This window comes from Aythya marila (genome assembly GCF_965140915.1).
Source record: "Aythya marila genome assembly, chromosome: 6".
Taxonomy (NCBI): Eukaryota; Metazoa; Chordata; class Aves; order Anseriformes; family Anatidae; genus Aythya; species Aythya marila.
The window spans coordinates 28,976,835-28,995,841 of NC_139047.1; the positions used below are offsets into that span (position 1 = coordinate 28,976,835).

The 19,007-nt window shown below is 34.2% G+C and overlaps 1 protein-coding gene across 9 annotated transcripts in view; it reads left to right on the plus strand.

Moving 5' to 3' along the window:
- The window catches only part of ZRANB3 (zinc finger RANBP2-type containing 3), a 47,129-nt gene that overhangs the window by 20,606 nt on the left and 7,516 nt on the right, over positions 1-19,007 (plus strand). For 5 of the 9 annotated variants that reach the window (XM_082763082.1, XM_082763078.1, XM_082763079.1 and 2 more), the window contains 14 exons: positions 683-701; positions 1,777-1,955; positions 4,225-4,456; positions 6,112-6,197; positions 8,761-8,932; positions 9,359-9,487; positions 10,798-10,917; positions 11,630-11,749; positions 12,269-12,448; positions 13,674-13,826; positions 14,462-14,930; positions 15,903-16,097; positions 16,775-16,866; positions 18,383-18,484. In XM_082763082.1, the coding sequence (XP_082619208.1) occupies positions 683-701; positions 1,777-1,955; positions 4,225-4,456; positions 6,112-6,197; positions 8,761-8,932; positions 9,359-9,487; positions 10,798-10,917; positions 11,630-11,749; positions 12,269-12,448; positions 13,674-13,826; positions 14,462-14,930; positions 15,903-16,097; positions 16,775-16,866; positions 18,383-18,484 (2,248 nt within the window). Of the gene's footprint in view, positions 1-500; positions 574-682; positions 702-1,776; positions 1,956-4,224; positions 4,457-6,111; positions 6,198-8,760; positions 8,933-9,358; positions 9,488-10,797; positions 10,918-11,629; positions 11,750-12,268; positions 12,449-13,673; positions 13,827-14,461; positions 14,931-15,902; positions 16,098-16,774; positions 16,867-18,382; positions 18,485-19,007 lie in introns of all 9 variants that reach the window. The other 4 variants (XM_082763083.1, XM_082763080.1, XM_082763081.1 and 1 more) reach the window with 4 other exon arrangements.

Below are 19,007 nucleotides of genomic sequence, written 5' to 3' on the forward strand. Positions count from 1 at the left end.
AGTTAAGGCAACTTAAAATACCTATAAGAAATTTATATTGAAGATGGCATTTGATATGTAGAAAATGTAAAGCATGTGCTAGTTTTGCCTGTAGACTCGTCATTATTGTCTTTACATGGAGTAGCATAAACTAAATGATCCAAAATGGAAAAAAAAATGAGTTCATTTCCTAATGGTTTAGCTAGTACAGTTAAGGGTTGAGAAGGTGTCTGTTTCTATTTCAACACAAATTGTTCTGGAAATCAGCCTTTTCTAAATCAGTCAATCAAATAAACAATCTTAATCATGAAGCAGCAAAACCATTGCTGTTTCTGAAAGACAACAAAACTGAAGATGTACTTCACAACCTGAAAATGTCTCTTAAGATTATATTTAATATATCACTAGACCAAAGCAGCAATTCAATTTCACTATGCATGTTCTTCATTAGTACTAATAAATGGAATATAAAACTAGAGTAAGTGGTATGCTTATTTTTACATTTATACCAAATTTTACAGTTATTATCAAGGATGCTGTAGAAAGGAAGTCTACCTTTTCTCATTTGGTGACAGAGGAAACCCTTTGGTTTTGGTAAATCCTTAACTTAAATTTATAGCAAACAATTTATAAGTATTTATTCATATGTTATATTTACTGTTTGTTTCTGTTTTTTTCCCCTATCTTCTCATTTCATGCTTAGGTGTATGATTGCTGATGAGGTAAGTGATGTTCCTATTCCTTTAACACCATTTTTCTTGTCTTAATGTGCTCCATTCAGATGTGATTTTTCTTGTTTGGGGGATGTGGGCAGAACAGTTGGCAGTGAAGGAAGCCTAATTCATATAATATTCAGTAGGTATTCTGAAAATACCTAATTAAAAATATATATATATCTGACAAAAGATTAAGACAAGCTTTGAGAAAGCTTTGAAAGGTACTTTTATTCTACTTAGGCTAAATCTTATATGCTGTTAGGTCCTTAAAATCTTAATGCAGTTTATTTTTATTTTTAGCACTTTATTATTGTATAGATAGCTTTTATTTATTTATTTATTTATTTTTTTAATGGATTAGGAGACATTTGTGTACCAAAGAGAGGTATGCTTCCAAAGAAGAATTTTTGTAACAAGGACAAGTACTATTAATGAAATTCATGACTGTATACATTTTCAAATATATGAATTTATTCCATATTAGGGAAATTTGAGTTCAGAATTTCTTACTACAGAAAAAAAGCATTTTTGTAATAGGGTATAATCATTATTTTATTTTACATTAATTGATGTATAAAACCTTATTGAAAAAGAGGTAGTGATTGAGGATTGATGTAGCATCCCATTTATAATTTGGGATATTATTTAGCAAAACGGAGCTAGAAGAAAAATCAACTTCAAGAAAGAATTATCTTTCCTTTGAGTAGTCTTTTTAAAATGATTTTGGCAGTTAAAGGGTTAACTTGTTAAAGGGTTAACAAGTTAAAGGGTTCGATTACCCTTATAGTCCATCCTACTAAAGCCATGAGTAAAAAACCTTCTGAAATCAATGGAAATGCTTTTTTTTTTTACCTTTAATGAGCTAGCCAAATATGCAATATGTATTAATCCTGTTAAAGAGAAGTATCTTTTTTCATGAAAGATTATCCGTGGTAACAAATTGACAATTAAATATATACTGTGGAACTACCTCTTTGGTTTTGTTCCCTGCATCTGGTTCTTTTTTTGCAAAATAGAGAGGCTCTTGAGACTTGAGTATGTTTTCTGAGCATAAACTTCTAATTTTTTTTTCTTTTCCCAGATGGGTCTAGGTAAAACAATTCAAGCAATTGCCATTTCCTACTACTACAAAAACGAATGGCCTCTCTTAATTGTCGTGCCTTCATCTCTGAGATACCCTTGGGTTGATGAGATGGAGAAGTGGATTCCAGAACTCTCTCCAGATGATATTATCATCATTCAGAACAAAACCGATACTGGGTGAGTAAAGTTCATTAATGAACTATGGAAAGGCTTGTTCCATTCTGTGACCTGATTCCAGTATATATGTGAAAAAGGTACAGTATATATTATGGCCATAATGGAAGGTAAGGATTCCAGCAAAATAAAAGATATTTCAATTAGGTGCTATATCTTTCAGTTGAGAGTTGGAATTATGTTTGTTTTTCATCTCCTTTGAAATGGAGAGGTCTGATTGTACAGTAGCAAGGGTTGTCTGCTTAAAATTTGGTTACCTTAGTGTGTCTCTCATTGAACATATTCAGTTCTGTGTCAACTCTGTTGAATTAGCTAGGATTTGTTATTCGTCGTAAAACAGTTTGAGCACATTTTTTGCAAACTTCTGGTACGCATTATAAAATAAGGAAGTAATTACCATTTATATTCCATTTAACACACTGACAAAATTTAGAAGTTAAAATAAGTATTCTCTAAGTAACTGCAAAGGTCCTTGTGACCTGAGCTTTCTATCTTTAGACTTAATAGCATAAATTCATCAGTGTGTGACTACAAGTCTTGGGTGCTGTTAGAATAACTCTCCTATTGGGAGGAAACACTCAATTACAAAGGCATTTTTTTTTAGTCTCTTTTACTGTAAATGACATGGTTGATTTCATGGGAATGTCACGATATTGTTCTAAAACTTGTGGATTTAGAAGATGATCTCCACATTTTCTGGGGAGTATCAGAAAGTGACTTAACTGCCAAGACATGCTGATGAGACAGTAGCTTGGAACCTTCCTTGTGGTAACAGCATAAATTAAAAGCTTGATTAAGGAATAGTTGCTACTGATAGTCAAAATATAACTTTCTCATAGGAATATGGGAAATAGAATAAAGATTTAATGAGCCTTTTTTTTTAGCTCTTCAGCTAAAATGCACACAAACTCCATGCTTATAGTTCTAAATGCAGAAAGGAGAAATGTGGAATAAGGGTAAATGATGGCAAAAGTAAGTGTCAAACAGAATTCTGTTCATTTTATCATGAGATTTTAAAAAAAAGAGTAGACGTTAACCACTATTACTTACTTTTGTTCATAACAATAAAAGAGGAAAAAACCTGGCTTTCTGTTTAACTCCCAGGAAGCTTCGTAGCTGTAAGTGAGGTAGCTCTTGAGCTAATTAAATTTTTGCAAGAAAATGCAAAAACAGAGCAGGTACACTTGGTTTAGCAATTTGGAAAATTGTGCTTCTCTGTGTTCAGCCTTTGATTTCTCTCAGTTCAATACTTTGCTTTTCTTCAAAACTTCAACAACGAAATTTACTGCTTGAATGTTGTTTAACTTAATGTGAATAAGTTAAAATATACTCAGAAATCAGTTCAGGGTGTCTAAATTTCTAACTACATTTGAAAGGAGATATTTCTTGAATTAACTTTCAACTAATAATAAACAATTTTATTTCTAATTTCTTTTCCACCATGTTCCACAGAGGAGGAGAAATCCTTGTTTTCCTGGTTGCTGCATTTATCTGCGCAGTAGCAGCCAGAGGGTGCAAAGTGTTGGCCACAGTGCCAGTACTCTGACCATTGCCTCTCCCTCCATATCCAGAAGCATGAATGTGCATGTGCACGTACCTTCTTTTGCATAAGTACTGTAAGAAAATTTCACTTAGTTGATTGGGTTTTGATCCATTGCTACTGGGGAACAAATAAAAATCATGCCAGCAGAGCAGTAGTGTCTGACAGATGGACAGACCAGCTAAGACTCGAGTTCTGGTAACTTGTTTGTCTAACAACTAAGTGTCCGTGTGTTGCTCAAAGGCTTCTGAAGGGCCACAGTGCTCTCTAGTGATTTTAAAAACAATGCATGCCTTGGGCCTGGGTATGTTCTTACATGTATAGTAAGAAATTATTTACAAATAATTGTTTTAAAAAAAAAAGTCCTTATCTTAACCCACAAAGTTTTTTTCATTGTATTTTCTCCCCCTGCCTCTGATGAGGGCGAATGAGAGAAGGGCATGGTGTTACTTAGCTGCTCATTTCACACAACAATGTCTTCTGAAAATGGTTATGAAATGTGTGTGATTTAGAAGTGTCATATGCTAGATTTTCTTCTAAATGAAAAGCCTGTATTATTAGCCAACCTGACAGCTTACTAATTAACCAATCTAAAAGGTATCATACATACCTGCTTAAAAAAATCTGTTTTAGTTTAAACTAAGCTAACTATACTAACTAATAATTCCATTGCTATATTAATTTTTCTACGATGAAAATTTACTAAGACAACTTCTGGATTTTCTCTTCTAGGAGAATATCAACCAGCAAAGTGACGATTCTGGGGTACGGCCTGTTAACTTCTGATGCCCAAACTTTAGTAGACACGTTATACAAGCAGAACTTTAAGGTAGTTGTGATTGATGAATCACACTACATGAAATCCAGAAATGCCACCCGCAGCAAGATCTTGTTGCCGATTGTGCAGAAAGCTGTTAGAGCTATTCTTCTTACTGGAACTCCTGCTCTGGGAAGACCTGAAGAGGTATTTGCCATGCTGTGCTTTTTTGAAGGATAGTATCACTAATGAGCTTACAATTTTGTAATTTTATTAAATACGTACAATTATATGCATTAGAAAATAAAGCAGGTCACTAGCTACGTTAGGAAGCACAAAAAAGAAAGTAAAAAAGTGTTCTTTAATTTGATTGTATTGATGTTTTTACAAACTCCTTTTAGGCTTATGAACAGGTGACTTGGGACTGTTTCTTATAAGAAATTAATCTTTCTCATAATAGACCAGATTGTTGGCTGAAATAGAAAATAGAGGGTTTGAGTAGAGAGCTATTTATTTCTGCTGGATAAGAGAGTCCTTGGTAGACACAAATTTGCATTAAGTCTTCTATATCCTCATCTGATATAGGCAGTAATTTATTTCTCTCTGGTCTTTTTGTTATTGCTAACATTCTCTAATAGCAAAATTTTGCTAATAGCAAAAGTGGAAAAAATCTATCTAGTGCTAGTTGCTATCCAGAATGATGAATTTTCCTTGATGGAAGATCAATTTATGGAACTGGGGAGGAGCAGAGTAGAAACAAAAATCTCTTGGATTTTATAATGAACCCAACAAACTGTTTTGTTTTGTTTTAATCAAATGTAGAAATAAATGGAGTATAGGATCTAATTTTCTATCAAGGGAACGTAGAGGGCTTAAAATAATATTTGTGCATTTCATAGAATCACAGAACCGTTAAGGTTGGAGAAACCCTCCAAGATCATCTGGTCCAACCACCTCCCTAACACCAATGTCACCCACTAAACCATGTCCCTGAGCACCAGGTCCAACCTCTCCTTGAACACCCCCAGGATGGTGACAGCACCGCCTCCCTGGGCAACCCGTCCCAATCTTTGACCACTCTTTCTGAGAATAAATGTCTCCTCATTTCCAACCTGAACCTCCCCAGCACAATTTGGCTTGAAGGGACCTCTGGAGATCATCTAGTCCAAAATGTACAGTAGACTTAAGAGGATAACAGGGAAAGACAGAGAGCCTTCCAGACTACTGCTGTCTTGATGTCCTCTCTGCTCTCCCTTAGCAATGGGTCTTGGATTCATTGCTGAATCCAGAAAGGTTTGACAGTAAAACAGCTTGTAAGGTAGGATTCTTTCTGGTTAAGGTTGTGTAAACTGTTCCCATCCCTATCCCCATTACTCAGCTGTGAAAAAAGGTATGGAATTTCTGGTCCGTAATGACTCTGTCTGTTTTTTAAAGTAGAACTTAATACATGAAAATCCCACTCATTCTTTTAAGAAACAGGACTCTGCTTGCCGCTTCAGAGCATTGAATGCCTGCACTGATGCTTTGCAGAAGTTTATGTGCCTGGCAAATCACAAACGTTATGTTATTAGGAAGAATATCTTCTTGTCCATGTTTTCTTGTTCAGTTTGTCTTTTCCAAGTCTCTAACACCACTGTGGTGTTCAGGGTACTCTCTCTTTGAGGGCTTCATACAGCAGTCCTGCCTGAAGACATGAGCATATCCTTAAAAAATGTTCTTTGCATATGTGCTGAGCTAGTTATTTTCTGTGCAACTGCTGAATGTAAGCTTAATGCAATAATCTTGTAATAAGTGAGAATTATTTCTGAATAGTCTTACATTTACAGGCAATTTGTCACTGTCACTTTTTTTTTTTTTTACAGCTTTTCATGCAGATTGAGGCACTTTTTCCAAAAAGATTCGGAACTTGGAATGAATATGCCAAGAAATACTGTAATGCTCATCTCAGGTATTATTGTACTTGTCCTTTTATTTTCTTATTAATTGTCTTTGGTGTCTTTGATTTTCTTCTCATGTGAAATGAGAGAATCGATAAATAACATCTCTATTGCTGTATGTTTGCCATTGTGTTTGTAGACATAGGATCAGATAACATCTCCTCCATCAAAGAGAATTAGGGACCTTGCAGAGGAAAAGTATAAATACATATTTTGTACAAACGTAGAAGATAGCTTGGCTTCCACACAGGTTTTTTTGTCAGTGTTTAGGAAGATTTGGAGAGAGGATTAAATTGACAGAAGACTTTACTTAAAGAATAAATTGGAAGCCATTAAAGTTTGAGAGAAAGTGGAAGTGCCAACATTCTGTTAAGTAAAATGATTTCCAAATTTACCATTGTTAGTATGAAATGTATATGTTTTACCTTTAGAGCTAGTGTTTCAGTTAAAGCTGAAACTTGAGTTTTTGATTGTCAGTCCTTTATGCATATCATGTAATAAATTACATTTCTTTTTATTATGGGATCCAAACTTTTTACTATCCCTTAACACTTGGGGAAAAGAACACTGTATATGGTAAAAAGAGATAAAGGCATGAAATTCCCCAAAGCCTGGTAGTGTGTTTGTAGTTCAGCTTCATGATTTGAATCACTGTAGAACTGTGGACAGTGTGAACTGTAAGTTCTTGTCCACTACCTTGTCTCCTATTTGCTTCTTTCAAATACATTCCTAATTAAATTTTAACCCATTTTTACCCCTTGCATCTTTCATGTGCTTTCATATTTCATGTGTTTAAAATCATTAACTTCATGAGTACCCATACCCCTCTGTTTGCTTTCCTCAGCTTTAGTTTAATGATCAGTTTCTCTGGATATATTCCAAAATAGAGGGGACAGAAGAAGTTCTGATATGAAATGCTTAGCTTTACCCATCTGAATCTGTTTTGCAATCTGGAATGAAAGAAGTTTTGAGAAGGGAAGAACCTTTACAAAAATTTCTTATCTATAAATTTTACATATATTTGGAACAGTAGATTTTGTCGGCGAAATTGTCTAGCATTTAGATTTTTTTACAGTAATAATTACACAGTTTCATTTTCATATAGCTTGGTATAGCTTGGTTTTTCTTTCATCATATGTGTTTTATCAGCATTAAACTTTTAATAACAAGGAAGGGTGCTGCCTAATTTTCAGACAGAGAAATGCTATTTTTTCCATGGTGTTTTGACTGAATGCATGTGTAATTTTCACACCACAAGTGTGCGTGGGTACAGCATGGTTAACTACACAATCATAGATGATTATCTTATTTTTGGAATGGCATAAATGTAATAGGAATCAAGTTCAGGGTTTGGCAAGCTCTCAATAAAAAACTTTGTCTTAATGACTGAAACAAAACATCCTGTGGTAATAAACTTGATGGGATTGTTTTATGCAGAACTTTCTGTGAAAATGGTTTTTTGACTTAGGTGTTCATAGGCACCTGTTTCTAAGGATGAGGTCCTAAGTATTTCTGTGAGTTTTCAGCTAACATTTCTTTTATCCCCAATGCTCAAGTTGGAGGGAGGAACCCTTTCTAAGGACAGTCATATAAACAGACTAAAGAAGCGAGGTGAGCAAAGGATGTAGCTGTCATCCCTCTGTGCAACATTCTAAGTGAGCTACATCATTACTTTGCCAGTGCAGAAATGAGTCCCTCAGCTCCTTTCAAAACTGATCATAGTCAGCCAATGAAATACTGTTGATAAGCTCAGTAAGGCTTAAAATTCTTAAATTTTTAAAATAATTTTTACCAGTGGAATTACATGCTTGCAATGTGCTCTTTTGTCTTGGAAAATGCCACCTGGGCTTTTCTCTAAGCCAGCAAAATCTGTCGTACTAGTTGTTTTCTTTACATCTTGACGATATTGACACTGAAAAGCTGTTCTTTCTGCTGCAACATGTCCTTGAAAACAACTAAAGGAAGAAAAAGGAACAATAATTTAGTAATTTATTTCTCTGTTTCAACCTTTAGCTTTTTAACCTTAAATCTACTTCCTTTATTTAGCCTTGTTCATTAAATAGCATTGCATTTAAAACAGGAAGCTGACTGTAACTAGCAGGGAATTCTCAGGGGGAAACACAGAAATATTAATGGTGATATTTGCAGCATTTTTGTCAGTTTCTCTATCATTTGTTCCCCTCTATAATATAATAAGGAACATTGTTACTATGGTATATTCTTTTCATTAGTCCGTTGAAAGAAGAGTTTTAAAATGGTATCTGGAACTTCTGCTTCTCACAGAAAGGGTAGTGCAGCTGGGATGAGATACAGGACTGTGTACATCTGATGGGTAGTCAGGCCTGCAGGTAGCAATAACTGCTGGAAAATTGAAAAAGCTCTGGCTTCAGTGTTGGAAAGAATCAGAGAGAAAGCAATCATCTCTCCAGTGTAACCAGGAACACTGAATATTGCTATCCAGCATGCCTTCATATCTAACTGTGTGTTTTAAAATTAATTACGTACTGAAAGTTTCTGTTGGATGTGGAAGAGCCAGTTTTCACTGTTAATGCTGATTTTTATGTTTTTTTCCAGATTTTTTGGTAAAAGAGCGCAATGGGACTGTAGAGGAGCTTCAAATTTAGAAGAATTGCATCAGCTTTTAAGAGAAATTATGATCAGAAGACTCAAGAATGATGTTCTAACTCAGTTGCCTCCCAAAGTTAGGCAGCGTATTCCATTTGACCTCCCACAAGCCACAGCTAAGGTGTATTTTCCACTTAATGCTAAAACCACATTTGTTAGTAATGTCTATAAATTTTACCTATATATATGTATATATATATATTTATATGCATGTGTATTATATTCATGTATTCTTTGTAACTACATATATAACATAGCATCTGTATTATTCTTTTTAAAATATGTGAAGAACATGAATATGCCACTTTGTCATCAAGTAATTATAAAATGTGCCTAATTTTAAAACAATCTTCTTCCTTTTTGTCTTCTTTTCTATTAGATTTTGAATCCTGCAATTACTTTTAGACAAATTTGATACTCTCATAAGTATTCCGTTCCTAAATGTTTCATGCAAATCAATATTGTGGTAGAGAATGCTTTGTACTGTCTAAACTGTCAATAAATTATTTGTACATCTATCTAACCACTGATCTCTTCTGCCACTCAGAATTTGAATGCTACTTTTGCAGAGTGGGAGAAATTAATGAGAAACCTGAATTCAGATGCCAATGAAAGCCACTTTGTTGAAGTCATGAGTCTAATCACACGCATGTATAAAGAAACAGCCATTGCCAAGGTAAGCATGGAAGTATTTTTTTAGGATACATTTATTTTTTTCAGTGTGGTTTAACTTAATAAAATCAGTTGTATTGGCATCTCCTAGACTAGGAATGTACTGAAGGCGGGTACTTCAGCGATGTGTCTGTGTGTTGGCAGCTGCTGCAGCTGATCCAGTTGGCATGTGGTACAGGATGGTGCTGATAGAGTCCTTATGCAGACTGTGCTCTGCCAGTACTGGTTCTCTCCACGGATAAACAAAAAGAATAATCCGCTCTAGCTAGTCTCTGTTTTAACAGATGGAGTCCCCTGTTCTGTATTTTCCTCCTATACTTAAGATGTGAGAAAAAACAAGTTGTTAACCAAAAGTTTTACACCCTTACTTTTTAATGTTATCAGATTTCTTTATGCTAATCTATTTTTAGAAAAAAGTATTTAAAAATAAATAAAAGTTCTGCAGGCTGTTGTATCAATAAGAACAGAGACTGACTACTTGAAATTTTTTCTTAATTTTTTTACATATCTTAAAGATATTATTGTGGTTGTGTTGCTATTTCTTCCATACTTTTTTATTCTCTCCCCTATCACTGTCAACCCATTTTTAGACAGAGAGTTGAAAGAGGAAAAAGAGAAAAAAGTCAGGGGATTGCAACTGTGGGTATTGTATTAACCATTGATATTGATCTTGATAAATCTTATTAGTTGCTATTAACTATTAAATCTTACTAGTTACCATTGATAAATCTTATTAGTAACTGTCATTATTTTAATAGCTGTTATAAAAGCTATTGAAAATGATACTTGACACAAAAGAATTCTATGAATGTTTAAATACGCAAATGCTAACAGTACATGATTGCAGTGTCATGAAAGTATCAAAACTATTTTTTTGGTTTTGATACATTGATTTATGGCTGCAGATACAGATGTTCTCATTAAGCAATGTCTTATCCGTTTATGTTTGGACAGAAATTAGGAGGTTTATTTTAGCATGGTTTGAAACACCAGATAATGGTGTCATAACTAAAAGTATTTTTATTTGCATCTAAATCTGAAAGAAGTGACATCTAATTGTGTGATCTTTTGAGGATGAAGGTTTTTTCTCTAAAGAAAGGAAATAGGTTTCACTATTAAGACATAAATTTATGGTACTTTTTAAAACAATCTGAATAATTTAATAATTACTGTTCCATAAAATCTTAAATGGATAACAAAAACCATGGCCATTTACCTTTTTATTTCAAAAGAAATTGAAAGGCATTAAAGTAAAAACTGTCATTTTGAATGTTTTATATGTTTAACTCATGAAAACTTACTCTCTTACTCCAGGCAGGAGCAGTAAAGGACTATATCAAAATGATGCTTGAAAATGACAAATTGAAGTTTCTAGTTTTTGCTCATCATTTAAGCATGCTTCAAGCCTGTACAGAGGCAGTTATAGAAAATAAGGTAATAATTTATCAAATGCGCACTCATTTAATTTCAGACTTTACAAATACACAACAGGTGTGTTTGAACTGAGCAGAACTACCTGGAATTTAAGGAGTTTAAGTATATACAGGTCAGTGCCACTGGATTAAAAGAATTGTGGAGTTTGGAAGAACTGTTTTGTACACAAGGATAATGTAAACACTCTTATCTGGTATGATACTTCATTATTGAATTAATGTTGTAGGCAGTTGTTTCCCAAGTGGCTTTTTTTTATTATATATACCAATATGCTTCTGTGTACTTTGTTTTTTTCTCTGTTTAATTCAAAGCAATAAAAATGTCTACAAACCACCTTCATGTTATTGGTCTTAGACTCTCATCCATTGCTAGGGAACAATGGCTAACTGTGCTATTTAATATTAAGCTATTATTTTGCAAGTGCTTTGAATTTTAATTAGTCCCATCAGGGAAATTGCAGGTTCTGTGGAGTATACAATTTCAAGAGTCTGTCACTCTGTTGTCTTCTGTAAATGCGGAGTGCTGAGTCATCAGTTTTCTAGATAAACAGGCTTAATTGTAGATCAAAAGGCAAAAAGCTACTGAGTTACCCATGTCCCCATGACTGGAATAGAACAGATGTTTTTGTATTTGTATTGGGGGACAGAGGGTGATTGGATCAAAAAATGAGCAGGGATGATTTCATTTTTGTCTCTGTTATAATATGTTACAGGTTCGCTACATACGGATAGATGGAAGTGTTCCTTCCTCGGAAAGAATACATCTTGTTAATCAGTTTCAGAAGGATCCTGATACACGAGTTGCTATTTTGAGTATTCAGGCAGCTGGTCAGGTAGGATTAAAAAAAGGAAGTATGTGAAATAAGAAACTTCAAGAATAAATACTGATGTCACTTGATGACTCAAGTTATTTAATTGAAGGCAGTTCATACAGTATATATTTTGGAGACATATGTATTCATTTTTTGCACTAATCATGTTAACTGTTTTAAGCCTCCATTAAAATTACATGAGTAAAATCAAGATAAGCAGCAGCATCTTGTGCTAGAATAATTAGTAAAAAAAACCAACAACAACGAAAATCACACTCTATTTTCTCTCTTAAAGTACCAGATTAATAAGTAACATTTATTTCCATAATGAAAAGCAGTATGCAGTCTTTGCATAATATTGGAGTGTTTATTGAATCTTATTAGTACCTACCTGAGGGTCAAAGAAAAAATCAGTGTAGAAGGCCCATCTCCTGTCCCCATGGGTCCCCCTTATTAACATATAAAAATGTTCTGTGCAGCATGTAGCTTTGTGTGGAGATTTTTTTTTCTAAAATTTATCTACTTGCTTATTTTGGTTAGGGTTTAACTTTCACTGCTGCTACTCATGTTGTGTTTGCTGAATTATATTGGGATCCAGGCCATATTAAGCAAGCAGAAGACAGAGCACACCGAATTGGGCAGTGCAGTTCTGTGAATATTCACTTCCTTATTGCAAAAGGAACATTGGATCCTCTTATGTGGGCAATGCTGAATCGCAAGGTATGTGTGGAACAGAACCAAATAACCAGAAACTCACTGTGTTTAAGATACCACTTAAGTGAGAGTGGCAAATAACATTTTTGTTTGTTTAGAGCACTGTTCTAGTATAAGACAAATCAATAGACCAAGAATTGCTAATTATCAAAATGACTGTTCTGAATGAGTGTTTCCTATCTTTTGCTCTCCATTAAAGGTTGAAAGATAAATAAGGTAACTCTTTGCTTAGGTGAATGGGATAGTTCACATTTATTGTTTTTTCTTCCTTCTAGCCTTTTATTGCTCTGGTTGCTCAATTTATAAATTTAAGGTTTTCCATGCAGTCATAACACCTAGAGATTTTTTTATTAGTATTATTGAGTGAATGTTATACCTTTCTAACTTCATTTCTGAGAGACAGGAGTATTCCCAAATAACATTTCTTAATCTCACCCAAGGTCAAGTAGTCTTACCTTCTTGTTGTCAGGTACTACCCAGTTGTTTTAGGAAGGTCAGTTCCCCATTCTACATTCTTTCAGTATTTGGAAGATCTTCACAGAACTAAAAGTCATTTAGCTGTTTTGCTTTTGTGACCTTTTTATAACCTTTGATGCCATTTATTACGTGTCTCGCTTTGATAGCTGAAGTGTGTTATGTTGTGTCAGCTCTCATCTTCTGACAGTTCCAGAGGTGTAAAGTGAGAAAGAGAATAGCCTTTTAAACTCTAATTGTCAGAACTTAATGAGATTGTGGTTATGCAATTTCTTCTGATGCAAATGCCAGTTAAGTGCTCTATTCCAATTTGTGGCAATTCATTCTTGCGTTTGGCTACCCCTTTGTTGGAGTGGTGCAATTGCTTCTGTCCATATTGTTATTATATTGAGAAACTGATAACCATTTTTGTCAACATTTTCCTCTGCTGCTGGAAAGTAATCACAGTTTACAGAATCAAGGAACTGCAAACTGTATTTGAAATTCATTTGAGGAATGAAATTATTCTAATTCCTGTAGGTACTGACATTTTATATGTCACATGTTAGATATGCTACTTATTCTTGCAGAAAAATGACTTTTGATTTGGACAACTGAAAGAAGAACGGTTTTAACCAAAGTTACTTTGAGTTACTACAGAGTTTCTCACTTTTCTCTTGCAAACTCTGTTTACACATTCGTAATGAGCGCATTTAGATAACTAAATTTGTTCCAACGTGAATTCTTCAGAACTCCTATGCAAGTCTTCTTTCTTCAGGCCAAAGTTACAGGCAGCACCTTGAATGGCAAGAAAGAGAGAATGCAGGCTGAAGAAGGTGACAAGGAGAAATGGGATTTTTTGAGTTTTGCTGAAACTTGGGCCCCAAATGAAAGTCTAGAAGACACCCAAAATGAAGTTCTATTTACACATGTAAGACTTAAAACTTATGTTTTTCAGTATTCTGTCATTTCAAAAAAACATAGCCATTGCTCACCTAAGCTTTGTGTGCACTGCAGATTTTACTAGTAGAGAAACACTGAATGAGTGGGATAAATACAACGTGAGTTCCATTTCAAAAAGTTAGTGAAGTTGGAGAAAGTGATTTGCTGGGCATAAATGTCACCAGTTTTTGCATATGTCCTTATGTTATCATTTAGGTGTTTGAATCACCCTCAGTCTGATAGGAGCATGTCATTTCTGTTTAAATCATAACTTCATTAATAGACAATTAAATACAATATGATTATTTTAAAAGCAGTGTTTAAAGGCTTTCTTTGTAATAGGCATGGTCAGAAAAAAGGCATGCAGCATATCAACTCTGTGTCACTGTTTTCAGACTTTGTTAAGAATTTTGAAAATAATTTTTACAAAACAGAAGATCAATGTTGAATTGCTTTTTTGCTAGCTGTTTATTCTTTAAGGAAAATATCTTTTGTAAAATATGTCCAAACTGAAACTAGCTTCCTGTGTTAGTGAGCACTACTAATGGATAAAAGCAATAATTTTGGCCATTTCTGATGCTGTAAATACAAGATGGGTTTACATATTTCTTTCTCCTTTCCTAGTTTGAAAAGGAAAGACAGCATGACATACGTTCCTTCTTTTCCCCAAAATCCTCCTCTGAGAAGAAACGCAAAATATTTTCAGGTAGTGAATCATTAAATACTGATCCAGAATCTTCAGAAGTCACAAAAGAAGAGGATGCAGAGAAGAGCAGTGAAAACCTGGATTCCACAAGACTAAACAATGTGGATATGATTTGTCATGAAAGTTCATCTGAACGTGAAGCTAAAAGAGCAAGAAGCATAAGTGGATCTACTCCAGTCAGCTCCAGTAAGAAAAAGAAAAAATCTTTAACTGGAAAAAAGTCCACTTTGTTTACAGAAAAAAATGCTGAAGTCCTTCCTTGTGACTCAAACACTTCAAGTAAAAGCACAGCTTTAACTAAAGTTTGGCACTGTAGTGCTTGCACTTACAGTAATAACGAATTGCTGCCTTACTGTGAAATGTGCAGTTGCCCTCAGAACAGTAATGGTAAGTGACCCATGCTGTAGAGAAAGCATGCGCTCTTCATTCCAGTTGTGATTAGTTTCAGAAAATAAAGTATTTTTAAATATATAAATATACACAGTTACAGGCAAACTGTGAAGAATGATACCTTTACATGAGCAGACAAATACCTGTTAAGTGATCTTCCTTAATTTTATTTTTCCTGAGGATTTTTTCAGTTTTTCTAATTTGAAACAAATAGAGACTTCAGCTGAAAGTTAACAAGATACAGATAGAGTGAGCAAGAATATGCATTTTGTTTTCTTTGTAGCAAATGTATCTTTTCTTTGCAAAGGTTTATGGTTATTCTGAATCCAATTAAATGGTAAAATTTTTCACAGCTTGTCAAAACTAAATGATGTAGCGTAGATGTTTTTATTAACTTGGGTATTGTACAGTTATCATGGGAGCCATTGCCTTGAAAATACAGCATTTCTCACTCCAACAGATCAGAATAAATACCTTTTATTAAATTTATTTATGCTATCTGGGAACTTATTAAAACATATTTATAAATCTATCCCCATATTTGCAATTTAAATTGCAAAGAAAGGAGTAAGGTTCTTTTTCTTTTTTTCTTTTCTTTAAGTCTCTCTGGTTGATTAAGTAATTCAACTTCTGAATTTCTTAAGTATAGATCAATGCCTGGAAAACTACTTCATGTGTTTAAGGTGTACAATAAATATATATAATAGGCGATTGCTAACCACATTATTACATGTATGTTGACATAAAGCTGGGTACATGAAATTGCTGAAGTGGAATACCGTGGTCCATGTGTTTATGCTCCTAATATTGAAGTTAGCTTTTTTTAAAAGTGGTTGCACCATGATGATATTAGAGAATAAAATGCAATTTCTTTGCATTTCAGTTGCATAGTTTTGTGTCCATATACGTACTGAGTAGCTCTATCTGTTTATATGGATAGTATAAGTGATCACTTTTCTTCATCTGTAGCTGAGAGAAATCCCGCTAGCCAGATTGAAGAAAGCATGTCAGAAGACTCCGGAAGAAATGAACAGAGAACACCATGGAATGCTGAAGATAAAGGAGAAGACTTGGGGGAAACAGTGACTGAACGATCTGTTGAAATCAGTGAACAAGAAGCTGTTAAAATTGAAAGTGAAGAAGGTGAAAAAAAGTGTGGAGAAGGTAAAGTGGGACTACTGCAAAAGAAAGATGATAGTATCCTGTCTGTGAAACTGTCTTGACCGCCTCTGGCAAGAAACAGAACTTTTAAATGAAAACCTTTCAAAAGTGTATTTGAAAGAAAGAAGTACATAGACTAGCACATGACTTTTCATTTCAGCCTGGGATGTTTACTGAATTGTGATGATGTCTAAACCTACTCTTTTCAAACAACGCCAGAGGAAATACAGGGGTTTTGGCTGACATAGGAACTATGTCAAACTAGCGAGTGTGAACCTTAAGTTACAACATAGAGATTTATTGAAACTTATGATGGTGTTTACTTGAGTTCAGGACAGCCACAGATAAAAGAGATGATGGGTAGTTCAGGAGAAACAGAAAGTACAGAGACATCTTAATAGCTTGCAGCTTGAGTTGTGTGTATCTTGTTATTCTGGAATTAGATATAGAATCCTAGTGTGGTATATATTTTCTTCAAGTTTGTGCCACAATTTCTGAAAATTGGAAGGGGGTAGGGAAGAAAAGATAAGAGATTAACAGTGTTCCTACAAAAAAGTTTGTATGTGCACCAAATTGGGAAATTTCATAACTCCTTAAAAGACAGGTATAATATTGTTTTTAATGTCTGAGTGGACAAAATGAAGAAAATTTCTTAATTTCAAAATTTTTTGTCTTTATAGAAGATTTAGATCAATCGGACACATTTCTAGTGTATGATGGGCTTATGTTCTGTGCAAGCAGGAACACTGATAGAATTCACCTCTATACAAAGGTAAACCTGAAATGAGCATGCTTTTTATCATTTTTAAATGCCAAAGTAGAATGTCCTATGAAATACTGATGTTTCATTTGTTATGCTTTATATAAAAAACAGTATTTTTTTATTAAGTGAAATATACAAAAATTAGGTACTTTATTATTCTAGTTCTTTCTCTCTGTGGTAATAATTCTAAGTAATAATTCTCTAGATATATAGCTTCTAACACTTCTCCGAGCTTATCTTTATAAGGTGCTAATGCACTAGATGTATGTTCAGATTACCTGATAGAATTTGAAGTGATATTTAAGATTCCTGTTTTTATTATAGTATTTTACCACAACTTTGAATCACTGGAATGATAAACTATTCTCCTTTTTGCAGCTAGTGTGCTATTCCAAAATATTTGTAGACTTACAGTAATCAGTGAATCCCACCAGACTAAATAAGTAAATAAGTAAATAAAATATTGCCACCACATTTTCACAAAGGTAGGCATTGGTGCTGTGTATAAGTAATTTCTTGAATAAAACACGTTATCATTAATCCAGCGGTCATAGTAGGACAGAAACTAGCAGGTGGTAATTTTCTAGGTCATCTTTCATAGAGAAGACAGGACTTGCTGATCACTTCTTTTAAGGGTTGGAAGCCTTTACTTAGAAGGTTTCTCCGAAGCTACTGAATGAGTCAGTGTATTTAGGTGCAACTGTAAAGCATCACGAATAGCTGAGGGCAAGTCTTTGAGGCAGTACATTTTTATTAGTTGAGCTGATAGAGCTAGAAAAAACAGTCAAAAAAAAAAGTGTTTTCTTGTATCTGCAAATTTGTGTGATATACATAAAGCATATTATGCTTCCTAGCTTTGCACATTTTACTTTAAGATAAAAACACATTTTGGATGGTATTGGTCAACTGTTTTGTTTTGGCTTGAATCAGAACTTTGTTATGCTATATATTGCACAAAATCTTTCTACTGAACCATAATACACCGGGGAAATCTGCTTTAAATCATTCCCTCAAATTTTTGTGAATCATCAGTAAGTTCCTGGGTCATGTCCCCTCTGGGGACAACTTGTTTCTGAAAAATTAGGTAGAGTCGAACTTGTTCATATATAAAAAAAAAAAAAACAAAAAAACACATTAAAAACAAAAAATAAAATCTGAATTTAAATGGTAATGAAGGATGACATTCTCCATTCTATAATTATTCATTTCACTTGGAAATTCAGTCAAGAGAATTATAATTTCAGTTTATTACTTTAAGGCAGTTTGTTTGTCTCTGAACTATTTGCAAGGAATCAGTTTCAAATGTAAAACTTTCACCCTGTTTACTTTTGGATATATTAATGTGAGTAATGTTTCTTGCATCTGCAGCATTATCATGCATGTGTGGCTTATCATTTGTTCCTGGAAAAATCTTACCTTCAGGGTCTAAATTTAGTTGGAAGAGGAGGATAATCCAGTTGAAACAGATCATTTTTTCTAGATTGTACTACATTTCATCTGTAAACAAAACTGTTTTCTTGTGTAGGATGGTGAACCACTGAATCATAATTTCATTCCGTTGGACATACAGCTGGATAACTGGGAGGATTTGCCAGAGACCTTCCAGCATAAACAAAATCGTTCATTGGCAAGTACAAATTCTACTGGCACAGTACTATAATGTTTAATATGGAGTGCTTGGACTTTTTTTTAATAAATGCAGAACACTTTCAGGCCTTGGGATCTAGGCACAGTTTCATCAGTGCAAGCAGATGTTATAAATGTTGATGTGAATATTAATTATGCAGTCTGTTCCTCTGGCAGATTATCATACCTCCTGTTAACATTTCTGTAGATGGAGTCAACCAGGCATCATTTAGTTTCTCATTTACAGAATTAGTAACTAACATTCATAAGTCAACAAAATAGCATTTTAAAGGTTATGAATTATGTATGGTGTGTGATGAATACGAACGTGCTAGATTGTATCAGAGCTGCAGTTCTGAGCAGGCCTCCTCTCTCACTTCATCCTTTGGTCTCCTAACAATGTTCAACACTGCGTAGGGCGTAACTCCACTGCGATAAGCATCTTCAGTTATTTCAGCAATAATGGGCACATTCATAATGGTGTGTGAGAACATGAATGCTGTTAAACGAAGAACTAAAAGTAA